The sequence below is a fragment of the Hyla sarda genome, unplaced genomic scaffold, assembly GCF_029499605.1.
Source record: "Hyla sarda isolate aHylSar1 unplaced genomic scaffold, aHylSar1.hap1 scaffold_236, whole genome shotgun sequence".
In the NCBI taxonomy this organism is placed as follows: domain Eukaryota; kingdom Metazoa; phylum Chordata; class Amphibia; order Anura; family Hylidae; genus Hyla; species Hyla sarda.
Window position 1 is genome coordinate 251,400 of NW_026609043.1, and position 21,101 is coordinate 272,500.

At 42.5% G+C, this 21,101-nt stretch overlaps 1 protein-coding gene across 11 annotated transcripts in view; it reads left to right on the plus strand.

Moving 5' to 3' along the window:
- RECQL4 (RecQ like helicase 4) overlaps positions 1-21,101 on the plus strand; it is a 105,871-nt gene that overhangs the window by 41,100 nt on the left and 43,670 nt on the right. For all 11 annotated transcript variants that reach the window (XM_056553095.1, XM_056553097.1, XM_056553099.1 and 8 more), the window contains 4 exons: positions 1,617-1,805; positions 6,571-6,753; positions 8,517-8,700; positions 13,290-13,567. In XM_056553095.1, the coding sequence (XP_056409070.1) occupies positions 1,617-1,805; positions 6,571-6,753; positions 8,517-8,700; positions 13,290-13,567 (834 nt within the window). The remainder of the gene's footprint in view (positions 1-1,616; positions 1,806-6,570; positions 6,754-8,516; positions 8,701-13,289; positions 13,568-21,101) is intronic.

Sequence of the window (21,101 nt, forward strand, 5' to 3'; positions counted from 1 at the left end):
TAAATGGCCCATAAAGAAAATATGGGGAAAACTGTTCCAGGTTAAACCCCCCTCAAAGGACAAGGGGGCGCTCCCTCCTCCTCTTCCCGGAGAAAAGCCAAGGGGGCGCTCCCTCCTCCTCTTCCCGGAGAAAAGCCAAGGGGGCGCTCCCTCCTCCTCTTCCCGGAGAAAAGCCAAGGGGGCGCTCCCTCCTCCTGGAGAAGAAAAGGTTTAGTCTCAAGGGGCAACATGCCTTCTTTATAATAAGAACTGTGAATTTATGGAACAGTCTACCTCAGGAACTAGAGGCCTTCCCTACGGGGCTAGATGCCTTCCTAGAACAATAGAACATTAATGCTTATGCAGGAATATAGAATCACATCCATTCCCCCTCATCCTCCCGTCCCGTTTCCTTCCCTTGGTTTAACTTCATGGACATTTTTATGAACTATGTAAGTTTGCCAGAACCATTTTCCGGTAATGAAATGGCATTGGGGGTTATCTATAATAGCTGTGACATATTTGGACGTAATTGGGAGATTGATCGTTAATGGTCAGAAATCCAACAGGAGCGGAATAAGGAAGCGGTGCAGCGCAGGGCTCTAATACTGAGTGAGATCTCTCCTCTATTATAGTATATTATCTGTATACTGTTATATATAATATCCTGAGGTCTCCTCTATTATAGTATATTATCTGTATACTGGTATATATAATATCCTGATCTCTCCTCTATTATATTATCTGTATACTGTTATATATAATATCCTGAGGTCTCCTCTATTATAGTATATTATCTGTATACTGTATATATAATATCCTGAGGTCTCCTCTATTATAGTATATTATCTGTATACTGTATATATAATATCCTGAGGTCTCCTCTATTATAGTATATTATCTGTATACTGTTATATATAATATCCTGATCTCTCCTCTATTATATATATTATCTGTATACTGTATATAGAATATCCTGATCTCTCCTCTATTATAGTATATTATCTGTATACTGTATATATAATATCCTGAGGTCTCCTCTATTATAGTATATTATCTGTATACTGTATATATAATATCCTGAGGTCTCCTCTATTATAGTATATTATCTGTATACTGTATATATAATATCCTGAGGTCTCCTCTATCATAGTATATTATCTGTATACTGTATATATAATATCCTGAGGTCTCCTCTATTATAGTATATTATCTGTATACTGTTATATATAATATCCTGAGGTCTCCTCTATTATAGTATATTATCTGTATACTGGTATATATAATATCCTGATCTCTCCTCTATTATATTATCTGTATACTGTTATATATAATATCCTGAGGTCTCCTCTATTATAGTATATTATCTGTATACTGTATATATAATATCCTGAGGTCTCCTCTATTATAGTATATTATCTGTATACTGTATATATAATATCCTGAGGTCTCCTCTATCCTAGTATATTATCTGTATACTGTTATATGTAATATCCTCAGGTCTCCTCTATCATAGTATATTATCTGTATACTGTATATATAATGTAGTGTCCTGATAACTATAGTGCTGTATATATCTCTAATTCATTGACGCTTTATGGAATACTGTATCTTTCTTTTCTCTGTGGTTCCTGTAGGTGAAGCAGGGAAAGGTCCACGTCGTCCTGCTGTCCCCTGAAGCCTTAGTCGGAGGAGGCCAGTCTTTCACCAGCTGTTTGCCCCCTGCTGACCAGCTCCCTCCAGTGGCCTTTGCTTGCATTGATGAAGTTCACTGTGTATCTGAGTGGTCTCACAATTTCCGGCCCTGCTACCTCCGCCTCTGTAAGGTGCGGGACCACCCCCTCTTATAGTCACCACTAGTCATTTTTAGCTCTGAAATACAATGCGCATTCAATAGTACATGTGAGCAGTATCCAAAGTGAAATTTACACACATTTCCAGTTGAAAAATGTTAATGGAAGTAAAGTTACAGCCACGAGGTGTCTCCCTTCCAGTTAATCTGCGGTTCACTGCCTGTAGGTAACTTCAATCCATCTCTAGTAATGGAGATACCAAGACAGAACACACGGTGGGTAGGCCTAACCTTGCCGGCTTCCTGCAGCGTACAGAGAGCCTACCTCTGCCCTCGGCCACAGGATTGCCGCTCTCCTGCTCCGGCCCTCGGCCACAGGATTGCCGCTCTCCTGCTCCGGCCCTCGGCCACAGGATTGCCGCTCTCCTGCTCCGGCCCTCGGCCACAGGATTGCCGCTCTCCTGCTCCGGCCCTCGGCCACGGGATTGTCGCTCTCCTGCTCCTGCCCTCGGCCACGGGATTGCCGGCCCTCGGCATTGCCGCCCTCCGGCCCTCGGCATTGCCGCCCTCCGGCCCTCGGCATTGCCGCCCTCCGGCCCTCGGCATTGCCGCCCTCCGGCCCTCGGCATTGCCGCCCTCCGGCCCTCGGCATTGCCGCCCTCCGGCCCTCGGCATTGCCGCCCTCCGGCCCTCGGCATTGCCGCCCTCCGGCCCTCGGCATTGCCGCCCTCCGGCCCTCGGCATTGCCGCCCTCCGGCCCTCGGCATTGCCGCCCTCCGGCCCTCGGCATTGCCGCCCTCCGGCCCTCGGCATTGCCGCCCTCCGGCCCTCGGCATTGCCGCCCTCCGGCCCTCGGCATTGCCGCCCTCCGGCCCTCGGCATTGCCGCCCTCCGGCCCTCGGCATTGCCGCCCTCCGGCCCTCGGCATTGCCGCCCTCCGGCCCTCGGCATTGCCGCCCTCCGGCCCTCGGCATTGCCGCCCTCCGGCCCTCGGCATTGCCGCCCTCCGGCCCTCGGCATTGCGGCATCCATGACTAGTGGAGAATTATTGACTACAGTCTGATTTCTGAGGTTACTGAAAGCGGTGTATGTCTGTATATATGTGTATATATATATATATATTATATTCTCTCTATCTCCTATGTATGTATTGTAGGAGGGTTGGGTCTTGACCAAATGTTCCATAGTGAATGTTCTCCCTGGTACAGTCACTGTGCAGGCTATGCTCTTCTTCTGTCAGACCTGGTGTGGCCTCCATGACTTGAAGATTTTGTCCAGGCTGTACTGTGACGGATCCTAGAGTCACCCTACCTATTTGGATGGACTTTAGGACATCACTATTTGTACCCCTCAGTTAATGTTGTCCAGTGACATAAAGCTCAGAGTTAAAATACTTTTATTTACTGTTTTCATACACTTTCTGCACAATACACTTTTTGCACTCAAGGCACTGTGTAGGGAGAGCTAATCACCTTTGTTGGATTCTCTCCCAGACTCACGGTCACCTGTATTGCCTTTATTGGATTATCTCCCAGTCTACCTGTCACCTGTATTTTCTTTACTGACCCTTCCCCCTGTGATGTCCTTCCTATAAAAGGAGACACTTGTTTCTCAAAGAGTTCTGATTTTATACCTGAAGACTGGTGTTGCCTGGTTCTTTGGGTACAAGGATGCAATAATCTCTAGTTCTGCCTGGGGATATTGCCTGTGATATGCTGGGGCTTGTCATTCGGAAGGAGAAGTCACTTTTGGCGGAGTCAGTCCGTCACAATTGGTGCCAACGGTGGGATCTGACTTCTCCAGGATCGACACTGAGACCAGCCCAGCTGGGGTAGATACAGCCACTGGCTGGACCCCAGTCTCGGCGACTTACTCTGGCGAGGAAGAGCCTGTAAGGATGGAGGATTTCCGAAGAGAGGTGCAATGGTTCCTTGGTCTCTTCAAAGATCCTCCACGAGAGTGTGAACAGGGTCCTTACACAGCTGACACAACTCCGTATAGCGAAGCTGCAGTATGCCATGGAAGAGATGTCCATGTAAGAGAGAGCCTTAATTTGCTTGCAGATTTGGGAAGTTGTTCTTGAGGAGTCGGTGAGAAGCCGAGCACAAGTCCTGCACACCCCAGAACAGCGCTTCAGGGAACAGGTCCACTTGCAGCTTCGCTACCTCAGAGCAACACACAGGCAGTGAAATGGTTGAGTTGCACAGATTGGTGCAGAAAGAAATGGAGCTCGAGGCTCATTACAGTGCCCTGTACTGGTGGGCAAGCTGCAGGCAGTCGGAGCCAAACACAGCCTGTTCTCCGAAAGGGACAGACTTCGGCTCGCCTGGTCTATTGTGGGATGCATTCGAGGAGCGGTACGACTTTGGACGTACCGAGGCATACAGACTCTGGGACATCCAGGACAAGCGGAGAGAGATGCTGCCGCAGTCGGAGGTGCCAGACCTAGAACCGGATCTATCTTGTCCGACGTATCAGGAATGGTACCTCGAGGAAGACTACCTGTCCTTGTTTGAGGGGGATTTCTACGGTCACTAGCCATGTACTGCAGAGGAAACCAGCACAGATGAGACGGCTGGTCTCTGTCTTCCCCTTCTCCTGGATTGGACACCGGACCGCGACGTTCTAGCAGTATCCGGTCAGGACACCAGGGTGGAAATGCTGGCATTAGGGCTGAGATCTGCTACACTCTGTCCAGCATCAGACACCAGTGCCAGCTCTACAGAGGGGTCAGTGATCCCTGTACCAATCCACCCTGGATCGCAGGCAGTTGGCCTGGATCCACAGAGACTGTTTAACAGCACAGGAGCAAGCACAGATGGTGCAGCTCCCCAGATGGGGAATTTTACGCCGGGAGATGGAGCGGTAGGCTCATCTCCCCAGCGCAAGTGGTTGCAACCAGATGAGGAGGCAGTTGACCTCCCTCTCCACCTACTGAGCACAGCCCCGGCTGAAGCTCGTCCTACTATACTCTGCTCAACAACGAATACTGCAGCTACAGAGGGAACCGTGATCCCTACACTGGTACAGCCGGGATCGCAGGCAGTCAGAACTGGTGAAAGCACCGTTGGTGCAGCTCCCCCGCTGCAGAATTCCATATTGGGAGATGGAGTGGTCGGTTTACCTCCCCAGCGCCAGAGATTGCAAATAGGTGAGAAGGTAGTCGACCTTACTCTCCGCCTAGTGATCACTTCTCCGGCTGAAGGGCCGGCATCAGGGCAGAGTTTTGCTACAATCTGCCTAGCACTGAAGAGTGCCGGCAGGTCTGCAGTTACAGATGGGACTGTGGTCCCTGCGTCAGTCCAGTCAGGATCCCAGACGGTTGACCCAGATCCCCAGCGGCTGTGGAACCTTACAGGGGTTGGCACAGTCGGTGCGGCTCCTCAGTGGCAGATATTGCAACAGAGTGAGGAAGCAGTCGGCCCCCTGCCCCTTCAACTGGTGACAGATGGAGTTTTCCTTTTGGAAAGGTTGCTTGGCAGGGGCTCGGAAGCTAGCCTCCTTCCCACAGACTATGGGCAAGGCCAGGCCTTCCCCCCCCCCCCTCCCCTGGCTGGGGAGGGGGGGGGGAAAGCAGAAACATTTTTTTGAGGGGAGCCCCAGTAAGCTTCATACAGGGTTTGCTGGTATTGGATTACATTGTTGCCGCACACCCCAACCAAGAGGAGGACCAGGACAACTGCGTCTGATGTTTGAAGCCCGGACAGCCCCAAGTGGATCCGTTGGGATCGCACCGGGTCTGCCGTTTTAAAAGGGGGAGCACTGTGACAGATCCTAGAGTCACCCTACCTACTTGGATGGACTTAAGAACATCACTATTTGTACCCCTCAGTTGATGTTTTCCAGTGACATAAAGCTCAGAGTTAAAATACTTTTATTTACTGTTTTCATACACTTTCTGCACACGGTCCACTTTCTGTGCACAATACACCTTCGGCACTCAAGGCACTGTATAGGGAGAACTAATCACCGTTGTTGGATTGTCTCCCAGACTCTCTGTCACCTGTATTACCTTTTTATTGGATTATCTCCCAGACTACCTGTCACCTGTATTTTCTTTACTGACCCTTCCACCTGTGATGTCCTTCCTATAAAAGGAGACACTTGTTTCTCAATAAAGAGTTCTGAATTTATACCTGAAGACTGGTGGTGCCTGATTCTTTGGGTAGAAGGATGCAATAATCTCTATTTCTGTGTGGGGATATTGCCTGTGACATGCTGGGGCTTGTCATTCGGAAGAAGTCACTTTTGGCAGAGTCAATCCGTCACATGTACATTCTTTACTGGTGCAGTGAACCCCTCAGTAAATGGGGATGACATGACGACAAATGGATTTGTAGGTGTTGGCCAGTTCCTGCAATTCTCCTGTGGTTGCTGGCAACAGAGCTGAACAACTCCTCCTCCTCCGGTGGACGTGGCAGGGGGCAGGGCAGAACTACCCTGTGTGTATATATACACACACACACTTACTTGGTAGGGGTTGCTGGGAGCAGAGATGATCTCCTCCAGTGGGGGTTGCTGGGAGCAGAGATGATCTCCTCCAGTGGGGGTTGCTGGGAGCAGAGATGATCTCCTCCAGTGGGGGTTGCTGGGAGCAGAGATGATCTCCTCCAGTGGGGGTTGCTGGGAGCAGAGATGATCTCCTCCAGTGGGGGTTGCTGGGAGCAGAGATGATCTCCTCCAGTGGGGGTTGCTGGGAGCAGAGATGATCTCCTCCAGTGGGGGTTGTATGTTTTGCTCCTAGTGCGTTAACATGGTATTTGTCCGGCCTCTTATCCTTGTGTCTTCTTCTCTGTCAGGTTCTTCGGGAGCGCCTTGGTGTCCGCTGTCTTCTTGGTCTTACAGCTACGGCCACTCTGAGTACAGCGCAAGATGTTGCTCGGCACCTGGAAGTTCCTGACGATGGTGACGTTCCGGTGCGACTGGCTGCCGTCCCCTTAAACTTGCATTTGTCTGTGTCCATGGACCGGGATCGGGACCAGGTTAGTTCTGCCGAGCCCAGGTGCCTATTGTTCCCCAATAATGTTAGAAAGCTGGGAAACTGCAATATGTGTCCATTTTATTTAGGGTCCGTATAGTCTATCTACCTGTGGTAACATGGAGGCTTCAGCCCTGTGACTGGTCATGTGTCACTCAGAGTTGTCTCTGGTTACTGCCCTCTGGGGCCTCTCCTCATTCTCTTCTTCAGGCTCTGTATAGTCTCTATACCTGTGATGGTCTGGAGGATACTGCCCCCTGGTATCTGCCCCCTGGTGCCTCTCCTCATTCTTCTCTATTAGGGTCTGTATAGTCTCTACCTGTGATGGTCTGGAGGATACTGCCCCCTGGTATCTGCCCCCTGGTGCCTCTCCTCATTCTTCTCTTTAGGGTCTGTATAGTCTCTACCTGTGGTGGTCTGGAGGATACTGCCCCCTGGTATCTTCCCTCTGGGGCCTCTCCTCATTCTTCTCTTTAGGGTCTGTATAGTCTCTATACCTGTGATGGTCTGGAGGATACTGCCCCCTGGTATCTGCCCCCTGGTGCCTCTCCTCATTCTTCTCTTTAGGGTCTGTATAGTCTCTACCTGTGGTGGTCTGGAGGATACTGCCCCCTGGTATCTTCCCTCTGGGGCCTCTCCTCATTCTTCTCTTTAGGGTCTGTATAGTCTCTACCTGTGGTGGTCTGGAGGATACTGCCCCCTGGTATCTGCCCCCTGGTGCCTCTCCTCATTCTTCTCTTTAGGGTCTGTATAGTCTCTACCTGTGATGGTCTGGAGGATACTGCCCCCTGGTATCTGCCCCCTGGTGCCTCTCCTCATTCTTCTCTTTAGGGTCTGTATAGTCTCTACCTGTGATGGTCTGGAGGATACTGCCCCCTGGTATCTGCCCCCTGGTGCCTCTCCTCATTCTTCTCTTTAGGGTCTGTATAGTCTCTACCTGTGATGGTCTGGAGGATACTGCCCCCTGGTATCTGCCCCCTGGTGCCTCTCCTCATTCTTCTCTTTAGGGTCTGTATAGTCTCTATACCTGTGGTGGTCTGGAGGATACTGCCCTCTGGTATCTGCCCCTCTGGGGCCTCACCTCATTCTCTTTTTAGGATATGTATAGTCTCTACCTGTGGTGGTCTGGAGGATACTGCCCTCTGGGGCCTCTCCTCATTCTTCTCTTTAGGGTCTGTATAGTCTCTACCTGTGATGGTCTGGAGGATACTGCCCCCTGGTATCTGCCCCCTGGTGCCTCTCCTCATTCTTCTCTTTAGGGTCTGTATAGTCTCTATACCTGTGATGGTCTGGAGGATACTGCCCCCTGGTATCTGCCCCCTGGTGCCTCTCCTCATTCTTCTCTTTAGGGTCTGTATAGTCTCTACCTGTGATGGTCTGGAGGATACTGCCCCCTGGTATCTGCCCCCTGGTGCCTCTCCTCATTCTTCTCTTTAGGGTCTGTATAGTCTCTACCTGTGATGGTCTGGAGGATACTGCCCCCTGGTATCTGCCCCCTGGTGCCTCTCCTCATTCTTCTCTTTAGGGTCTGTATAGTCTCTATACCTGTGGTGGTCTGGAGGATACTGCCCCCTGGTATCTGCCCCTCTGGGGCCTCACCTCATTCTCTTTTTAGGATATGTATAGTCTCTACCTGTGGTGGTCTGGAGGATACTGCTCTCTGGGGCCTCTCCTCATCCTCTTTAGGGTCTGTATAGAGTCTATACCTGTGGTGGTCCTCTGGTGTCTGCCCTCTGGGGCCTCTCCTCATCCTCTTCTCTCCTTCAGGCTCTGGTGACTCTTTTGAAGCAAGAACGATTTGGAAGTTTAGACTCAATAATTATATATTGTACACGGAGGGAAGAGACTCAGCGCCTGGCGGCCATGTTGCGCACCTGTCTGCAGGGGGTTACCGTGACTAAAACCAGAGAGGATGAGGATGAAGCCTCACAGGACAGGAAGAAGCTTCAAGGTGAGTGAGTGTGTGTGTGTGTGTGTGTGTGTGTGTATAAGATATATAAATATATAGTGTGGGGGGAGACGGGGTGTGTGTATGTATAATCTGTATGTGTATGTGTGTGTATATTATATATATATAGTGTGTGTGTATATTATATAATGTGTGTATATGTATATAATATATGTGTGTATATGTATATAATATATGTGTGTATATGTATATAATATATGTGTGTATATGTATATAATGGAATAATAATGGAATAGGGATCGACCGATATTGTTTTTTTTTTTTTTTTTTTTTTTTTTTAGCGCAGATACCAATAACCTGTGAACTTTCAGGCCCGATAACTTATACCGATATTTCTCCCCCCCCCCCCCCCCCCCAGTAGACAGCAGCTCCCCCCCCCTCTTGTAGACAGTTCACCTGCGTCTGTCCTCGGGAGTTGCCGCTCTGCTGTCCCGTTCTCCCGATCGCATCATGGCGTCCTATGGAGGAGCATGTGACATACACGTCACTCTGCTTCCTCTGGCCGTTACGCTGGGCGCAGGGGAGGAGGAGCGCACAGCAGCAGGTGTCGGGGGAGCGGGGCCGCACAGCAGCAGGTGTCGGGGGAGCGGGGCCGCACAGCAGCAGGTGTCGGGGGAGCGGGGCCGCACAGCAGCAGGTGTCGGGGGAGCGGGGCCGCACAGCAGCAGGTGTCGGGGGAGCGGGGCCGCACAGCAGCAGGTGTCGGGGGAGCGGGGCCGCACAGCAGCAGGTGTCGGGGGAGCGGGGCCGCACAGCAGCAGGTGTCGGGGGAGCGGGGCCGCACAGCAGCAGGTGTCGGGGGAGCGGGGCCGCACAGCAGCAGGTGTCGGGGGAGCGGGGCCGCACAGCAGCAGGTGTCGGGGGAGCGGGGCCGCACAGCAGCAGGTGTCGGGGGAGCGGGGCCGCACAGCAGCAGGTGTCGGGGGAGCGGGGCCGCACAGCAGCAGGTGTCGGGGAAGCGGGGCCGCACAGCAGCAGGTATCGGGTGAGGGGGCCGCACAGCAGCAGGTATCGGGGGAGCGGGGCCACACAGGACATGGTATCGGGGAGCGGGGCCGCACAGCAGCAGGTTTCTGGGGAGCGGGGCCGCACAGCAGCAGGTGTCGGGGGAGCGGGGCCGCACAGCAGCAGGTGTCGGGGGAGCGGGGCCGCACAGCAGCAGGTGTCGGGGGAGCGGGGCCGCACAGCAGCAGGTGTCGGGGGAGCGGGGCCGCACAGCAGCAGGTGTCGGGGGAGCGGGGCCGCACAGCAGCAGGTGTCGGGGGAGCGGGGCCGCACAGCAGCAGGTGTCGGGGGAGCGGGGCCGCACAGCAGCAGGTATCGGGGGAGCGGGGCCGCACAGGAGCAGGTATCGGGGGAGGGGGCCGCACAGCAGCAGGTATCGGGGGAGCGGGGCCGCACAGCAGCAGGTATCGGGGGAGCGGGGCCGCACAGCAGCAGGTATCGGGGGAGCGGGGCCGCACAGCAGCAGGTATCGGGGCCGCACAGCAGCAGGTATCGGGGGAGCAGGGCCACACAGGACATGGTATCGGCGCCGCACGTGCTGGACACATTATCAGCATACCAATAACTTAAATCGTGAATATCGGCCAAACCGAGGGGGGTGGGGGGGGGGGGGACTGTGTGTGTGTGTATAATCTGTGTGTATATATGGAATATATAGTTTGGGGGAGTGTGTGTGTATAATCTGTGTGTGTGTATATATGGAATATATATATATATAGTGTGTGTAAGGACTCTGTATGTGTGTGTGTGTATATATGGAATATATAGTGTGTGTGTGTGTGTGTGTGTGTGTGTGTGTGTGTGTGTGTGTGTGTGTGTGTGTATAATCTGTGTGTGTATAATCTGTGTGTATATATGGAATATATAGTTTGGGGGAGTGTGTGTGTGTGTGTGTGTGTGTGTAAGGACTCTGTATGTGTGTATATATGGAATATATATAGTGTGTGTGTGTGTAAGGACTCTGTATGTATGTGTGTGTATATATATATATGGAATATATATAGTGTGTGTGTGTGTGTGTGTGTGTAAGGACTCTGTATGTGTGTATATATGGAATATATATAGTGTGTGTGTGTGTAAGGACTCTGTATGTATGTGTGTGTATATATATATATGGAATATATATAGTGTGTGTGTGTGTGTGTGTGTGTGTGTGTAAGGACTCTGTATGTGTGTATATATGGAATATATAGTGTGTGTGTGTAAGGACTCTGTATGTATATATGGAATATATAGTGTGGGGGAGTGTGTGTGTGTGTGTGTAAGGACTCTGTATGTATGTGTGTGTATATATATGGAATATATATAGTGTGTGTGTGTGTAAGGACTCTGTATGTATGTGTGTGTATATATATGGAATATATATAGTGTGTGTGTGTGTAAGGACTCTGTATGTGTGTATATATGGAAAATATATATATATATATATATATATATAGTGTGTGTGTGTGTAAGGACTCAGTATGTGTGTGTGTGTGTGTATATATGGAATATATAGTGTGTGTGTGTAAGGACTCTGTATGTATATATGGAATATATATAGTGTGTGTGTAAGGACTCTGTATGTGTGTATATATGGAATATATATATATATAGTGTGTGTGTAAGGACTCTGTGTGTGTATATATGGAATATATATATAGTGTGTGTGTGTGTGTAAGGACTCTGTATGTGTGTGTGTATATATGGAATATATATAGTGTGTGTGTAAGGACTCTGTATGTGTGGAATATATAGTGTGTGTAAGGACTCTGTATATATATGGAATATATATAGTGTGTGTGTGTGTGTAAGGACTCTGTATGTGTGTATATATGGAATATATATATATAGTGTGTGTGTAAGGACTCTGTATGTGTGTATATATGGAATATATATAGTGTGTGTGTATTGTAAGGACTCTGTATGTGTGTATATATGGAATATATATATAGTGTGTGTAAGGACTCTATATATATATATATATATTCCATATATACATACACACATACAGAGTCCTTACACACACACTATATATATATATATATATATATATTCCATATATACATACACACATACATAGTGTGTGTAAGGACTCTGTATGTGTGTATATATGGAATATATATAGTGTGTGTGTAAGGACTCTATATATTCCATATATACACACACACACATACAGAGTCCTTACACACACACTATATATATATATATATATATATATATATATATATATATATATATATATATAGCATATATACATACACACATACAGAGTCCTTACACACACACACTATATATATTCCATATATACACACATACAGAGTCCTTACACACACACTATATATATTCCATATATACACACACATACATACAGAGTCCTTACACACACACTATATATATATATATATATATATATATATATATATATATATATATATATATATATATATATATATATATATAGCATATATACATACACACATACAGAGTCCTTACACACACACACTATATATATTCCATATATACACACATACAGAGTCCTTACACACACACTATATATATTCCATATATACACACACACACATACATAGTGTGTGTGTGTGTGTGTGTATATATGGAATATATATAGTGTGTGTAAGGACTCTGTATGTGTGTATATGGAATATATAGTGTGTGTTTAAGGACTCTGTATGTGTGTGTGTATATGGAATATATAGTGTGTGTGTGTGTGTGTGTAAGGACTCTGTATGTGTGTATGTATGGAATATATATATATAGTGTGTGTGTAAGGACTCTGTATGTGTATATATGGAATATATAGTGTGTGTAAGGACTCTGTATGTGTGTATGTGTGTATATATAGTGTGTGTAAGGACTCTGTATGTGTGTATGTGTGTATATATAGTGTGTGTAAGGACTCTGTATGTGTGTATATATAGTGTGTGTAAGGACTCTGTATGTGTGTATGTGTGTATATATGGAATATATATATATATATAGTGTGTGTGTAAGGACTCTGTATGTGTGTGTATATATGGAATATATATATATATATACATACAGTGTGTGTAAGGACTCTGTATGTGTGTATATATAGTGTGTGTAAGGACTCTGTATGTGTGTATATATGGAATATATATATATATAGTGTGTGTGTAAGGACTCTGTATGTGTGTGTATATATGGAATATATATATATATATACATACAGTGTGTGTAAGGACTCTGTATGTGTGTATGTGTGTATATATGGAATATATATATATATATATAGTGTGTGTGTAAGGACTCTGTATGTGTGTGTATATATGGAATATATATATATATATACATACAGTGTGTGTAAGGACTCTGTATGTGTGTATATATAGTGTGTGTAAGGACTCTGTATGTGTGTATATATGGAATATATATATATATAGTGTGTGTGTAAGGACTCTGTATGTGTGTGTATATATGGAATATATATATATATATACATACAGTGTGTGTAAGGACTCTGTATGTGTGTGTGTCAGAGAACAGTATAGCAGAAGTTCTGGCCGTTTGTTATACCGGGGTCACATGGTGGTGAATTTTGTTTGCAGCCAAGAAGAAGATTCGGCGCCCTCTGAAGTGGATGGCGGACTCCTACCATGCCGGCCTGTCTTCTGCCGAGCGTCGCCGGGTGCAGAACAACTTCATGAGTGGCCAGCTGCGGATTGTTGTGGCCACGGTGGCCTTCGGGATGGGGCTGGACAAGTGTGATGTCAGGGGGATCATCCACTATAATATGCCCAAAAACTTTGAGAGCTATGTCCAGGAGATCGGAAGAGCGGGGCGAGACGGCAAGGACGCTCATTGTCACCTGTTCCTGGACCCCGAGGTCAGTGCTGCCCCCTGTAGGGGGGGGGAATATTTATACTAGTGCAAAATTATACTGGATGTCCGAAAAGTAACTAAACCCTCATAGAAAATGGCAGAAAGTAATTCTAGACACAGGATCAGCTTGGTGTCCATATATTCTATATATTGCAGTCATCTGCATCATAGGTGGCTGCTACATAGCCATACAAATACTACATAGGGTTACAAATACTACTACATAGCCATACAAATACTGCATAGGGTTACAAATACTACTACATAGCCATACAAATACTGCATAGGGTTACAAATACTACTACATAGCCATACAAATACTGCATAGGGTTACAAATACTACTACATACCCATACAAATACTGCATAGGGTTACAAATACTACTACATAGTCATACAAATACTACATAAGGTTACAAATAATACTACATACCCATACAAATACTGCATAGGGTTACAAATAATACTACATATCCATACAAATACTGCATAGGGTTACAAATAATACTACATACCCATACAAATACTGCATAGGGTTACAAATACTACTACATAGTCATACAAATACTACATAAGGTTACAAATAATACTACATACCCATACAAATACTGCATAGGGTTACAAATACTACTACATAGCCATACAAATACTGCATAGGGTTACAAATACTACTACATAGCCATACAAATACTGCATAGGGTTACAAATAATACTACATACCCATACAAATACTGCATAGGGTTACAAATAATACTACACAGCATTACAAATACTACATAGGGTTACAAATAATACTACATATCCATACAAATACTGCATAGGGTTACAAATAATACTACATACCCATACAAATACTGCATAGGGTTACAAATACTACTACATAGTCATACAAATACTACATAAGGTTACAAATAATACTACATACCCATACAAATACTGCATAGGGTTACAAATACTACTACATAGCCATACAAATACTGCATAGGGTTACAAATACTACTACATAGCCATACAAATACTGCATAGGGTTACAAATAATACTACATACCCATACAAATACTGCATAGGGTTACAAATAATACTACACAGCATTACAAATACTACATAGGGTTACAAATAATACTACATATCCATACAAATACTGCATAGGGTTACAAATAATACTACATACCCATACAAATACTGCATAGGGTTACAAATACTACTACATACCCATACAAATACTGCATAGGGTTACAAATACTACTACATACCCATACAAATACTGCATAGGGTTACAAATACTACTACATACCCATACAAATACTGCATAGGGTTACAAATAATACTACATACCCATACAAATACTGCATAGGGTTACAAATACTACTACATACCCATACAAATACTGCATAGGGTTACAAATAATACTACATACCCATACAAATACTGCATAGGGTTACAAATAATACTACTTACCCATACAAATACTGCATAGGGTTACAAATACTACTACATACCCATACAAATACTGCATAGGGTTACAAATAATACTACATACCCATACAAATACTGCATAGGGTTACAAATACTACATACCCATACAAATACTGCATAGGGTTACAAATACTACTACATACCCATACAAATACTGCATAGGGTTACAAATACTACATACCAATACAAATACTGCATAGGGTTACAAATACTACATACCCATACAAATACTGCATAGGGTTACAAATAATACTACATACCCATACAAATACTGCATAGGGTTACAAATAATACTACATACCCATACAAATACTGCATAAGGTTACAAATAATACTACATATCCATACAAATACTGCATAGGGCTACAAATAATACTACATACCCATACAAATACTGCATAGGGTTACAAATACTACTACATACCCATACAAATACTGCATAGGGTTACAAATACTACATACCAATACAAATACTGCATAGGGTTACAAATACTACTGCATAGGGTTACAAATAATAATACATAGCCATACAAATACTGCATAGGGTTACAAATACTACTACATACCCATACAAATACTGCATAGGGTTACAAATAATACTACATACCCATACAAATACTGCATAGGGTTACAAATAATACTACATACCCATACAAATACTGCATAGGGTTACAAATACTACTACATACCCATACAAATACTGCATAGGGTTACAAATACTACATACCAATACAAATGCTGCATAGGGTTACAAATACTACTGCATAGGGTTACAAATAATAATACATAGCCATACAAATACTGCATAGGGTTACAAATACTACTACATAGCCATACAAATACTGCATAGGGTTACAAATACTACTACATACCCATACAAATACTGCATAGGGTTACAAATACTACTACATACCCATACAAATACTGCATAGGGTTACAAATACTACTACATAGTCATACAAATACTACATAAGGTTACAAATAATACTACATACCCATACAAATACTGCATAGGGTTACAAATAATACTACATATCCATACAAATACTGCATAGGGTTACAAATAATACTACATACCCATACAAATACTGCATAGGGTTACAAATACTACTACATAGTCATACAAATACTACATAAGGTTACAAATAATACTACATACCCATACAAATACTGCATAGGGTTACAAATAATACTACATACCCATACAAATACTGCATAGGGTTACAAATAATACTACACAGCATTACAAATACTACATAGGGTTACAAATAATACTACATATCCATACAAATACTGCATAGGGTTACAAATAATACTACATATCCATACAAATACTGCATAGGGTTACAAATAATACTACATACCCATACAAATACTGCATAGGGTTACAAATACTACTACATACCCATACAAATACTGCATAGGGTTACAAATACTACTACATACCCATACAAATACTGCATAGGGTTACAAATACTACTACATACCCATACAAATACTGCATAGGGTTACAAATAATACTACATACCCATACAAATACTGCATAGGGTTACAAATACTACTACATACCCATACAAATACTGCATAGGGTTACAAATAATACTACATACCCATACAAATACTGCATAGGGTTACAAATAATACTACTTACCCATACAAATACTGCATAGGGTTACAAATACTACTACATACCCATACAAATACTGCATAGGGTTACAAATAATACTACATACCGATACAAATACTGCATAGGGTTACAAATAATACTACATACCCATACAAATACTGCATAGGGTTACAAATACTACTACATACCCATACAAATACTGCATAGGGTTACAAATACTACATACCAATACAAATACTGCATAGGGTTACAAATACTACTGCATAGGGTTACAAATAATACTACATACCCATACAAATACTGCATAGGGTTACAAATAATACTACATACCCATACAAATACTGCATAGGGTTACAAATAATACTACATACCCATACAAATACTGCATAAGGTTACAAATAATACTACATATCCATACAAATACTGCATAGGGCTACAAATAATACTACATACCCATACAAATACTGCATAGGGTTACAAATACTACTACATACCCATACAAATACTGCATAGGGTTACAAATACTACATACCAATACAAATACTGCATAGGGTTACAAATACTACTGCATAGGGTTACAAATAATAATACATAGCCATACAAATACTGCATAGGGTTACAAATACTACTACATACCCATACAAATACTGCATAGGGTTACAAATAATACTACATACCCATACAAATACTGCATAGGGTTACAAATAATACTACATACCCATACAAATACTGCATAGGGTTACAAATAATACTACATACCCATACAAATACTGCATAAGGTTACAAATAATACTACATATCCATACAAATACTGCATAGGGCTACAAATAATACTACATACCCATACAAATACTGCATAGGGTTACAAATACTACTACATACCCATACAAATACTGCATAGGGTTACAAATACTACATACCAATACAAATACTGCATAGGGTTACAAATACTACTGCATAGGGTTACAAATAATAATACATAGCCATACAAATACTGCATAGGGTTACAAATACTACTACATACCCATACAAATACTGCATAGGGTTACAAATAATACTACATACCCATACAAATATTGCATAAGGTTACAAATAATACTACATATCCATACAAATACTGCATAGGGTTACAAATAATACTACATACCCATACGAATACTGCATAGGGTTACAAATAATACTACATACCCATACGAATACTACATAGGGTTACAAATAATACTACATAGCCATACAAATACTGCATAGGGTTACAAATAATACTACATACCCATACAAATACTACATAGGGTTACAAATAATACTACACAGCCATACAAATACTGCATAGGGTTACAAATACTACATAGCCATACAAATACTGCATAGGGCTACAAATAATACTACATATCCATACAAATACTGCATAGGGCTACAAATAATACTACATACCCATACAAATACTGCATAGGGTTACAAATACTACATACCAATACAAATACTGCATAGGGTTACAGATAATACTACATACCCATACAAATACTGCATAGGGTTACAAATAATACTACATACCCATACAAATACTGCATAAGGTTACAAATAATACTACATAGCCATACAAATACTGCATAGGGCTACAAATACTACATACCCATACAAATACTGCATAGGGTTACAAATACTACATATCCATACAAATACTGCATAGGGTTACAAATACTACTACATACCCATACAAATACTGCATAGGGTTACAAATACTACATACCCATACAAATACTACATAGGGTTACAAATAATACTACATATCCATACAAATACTGCATAGGGTTACAAATACTACTACACAGCCATACAAATACTGCATAGGGTTACAAATACTACATAGCCATACAAATACTGCATAGGGCTACAAATAATACTACATACCCATACAAATACTGCATAGGGTTACAAATAATACTACACAGCATTACAAATACTACATAGGGTTACAAATAATACTACATAGCCATACAAATACCGCATAGGGTTACAAATAATACTACATATCCATACAAATACTGCATAGGGCTACAAATAATACTACATACCCATACAAATACTGCATAGGGCTACAAATAATACTACATACCCATACAAATACTGCATAGGGTTACAAATAATACTACATACCCATACAAATACTGCATAGGGCTACAAATACTACATACCCATACAAATACTGCATAGGGTTACAAATAATACTACATACCCATACAAATACTGCATAGGGTTACAAATACTACTACATAGCCATACAAATACTGCATAGGGCTACAAATAATACTACATACCCATACAAATACTGCTTAGGGTTACAAATAATACTACATATCCATACAAATACTGCATAGGGTTACAAATAATACTACATACCCATAGAAATACTGCATAGGGTTACAAATAATACTACATACCCATACAAATACTGCATAGGGTTACAAATACTACTACATACCCATACAAATACTGCATAGGGTTACAAATAATACTACATACCCATACAAATACTGCATAGGGTTACAAATAATACTATATACCCATACAAATACTGCATAGGGTTACAAATAATACTACATACCCATACAAATACTGCATAGGGTTACAAATAATACTATATACCCATACAAATACTGCATAGGGTTACAAATAATACTACATACCCATACAAATACTGCATAAGGTTACAAATACTACTACATACCCATACAAATACTGCATACGGTTACTAATACTACATACCAATACAAATACTGCATAGGGTTACAAATACTACTGCATAGGGTTACAAATAATACTACATAGCCATACAAATACTGCATAGGGTTACAAATACTACTACATACCCATACAAATACTGCATAGGGTTACAAATAATACTACATACCCATACAAATACTGCATAGGGTTACAAATAATACTACATACCCATACAAATACTGCATAGGGTTACAAATAATACTACATACCCATAGAAATACTGCATAGGGTTACAAATAATACTACATACCCATACAAATACTGCATAGGGTTACAAATACTACTACATACCCATACAAATACTGCATAGGGTTACAAATAATACTACATACCCATACAAATACTGCATAGGGTTACAAATAATACTATATACCCATACAAATACTGCATAGGGTTACAAATAATACTACAAACCCATACAAATACTGCATAGGGTTACAAATAATACTACATACCCATACAAATACTGCATAGGGTTACAGATAATACTACATAGCCATACAAATACTACATAGGGTTACAAATACTACTACATACCCATACAAATACTGCATAGGGTTACAAATACTACTACATACCCATACAAATACTGCATAGGGTTACAAATAATACTACATACCCATACAAATATTGCATAAGGTTACAAATAATACTACATATCCATACAAATACTGCATAGGGTTACAAATAATACTACATACCCATACGAATACTGCATAGGGTTACAAATAATACTACATACCCATACGAATACTACATAGGGTTACAAATAATACTACATACCCATACAAATACTGCATAGGGTTACAAATAATACTACATACCCATACAAATACTGCATAAGGTTACAAATAATACTACATATCCATACAAATACTGCATAGGGTTACAAATAATACTACATACCCATACAAATACTGCATAGGGTTACAGATAATACTACATACCCATACAAATACTACATAGGGTTACAAATAATACTACATAGTGTTAAAAATAATACTACATGGAAACAGAACTAATTTGTTTCTTGTAAGACTAACCAACCAATAAAAATCACCAATTACAAAGTGTGGTGAAAAAGGCTGCGATATAAAATAATTACCGCTTAACAATTATAAATATAACAAAACATGTCCACCTGTAAAACTGCCAGGTGAGTAACTCCCACAAGGGCCATCACAGCCCCCCCCCCCCCCCCCCCCCCCAAACATAGTGACACCTTTTTCAATAATAATCTGAACAGCAACATTCAAAATGTCATAAACTATAGCAGAAAAAATAACCAGGACCGAAGAGACCGGGACAAATATCTTCCAGCTCAAAATCACGGTGGCTGAAGTCGCCCAAAGAAGGGAGAAAATTAGCTTGGGACCAAAACATGTGAAAACCAAATTTCAGAAGAACACACTGGAAAAATCTTATGCATTTACAAAATATTATTTAAATTCACATAAAAGATTGACAGTAGGAACTTTGCCAGTATCATAAAAGCCAACATTCAAAATAAGATCAGAAGAAAGAAATATGGTTTAGTTAATCCAAAACCTTCCTCCGACAGACGTTAGAGAAACCATGAAATGTCAATTAAATCCAAATCAAAGGAGAAGTTCAAACCAGAGAATCCGGACAAAGATCTGAGAGGTGGAAGGAGA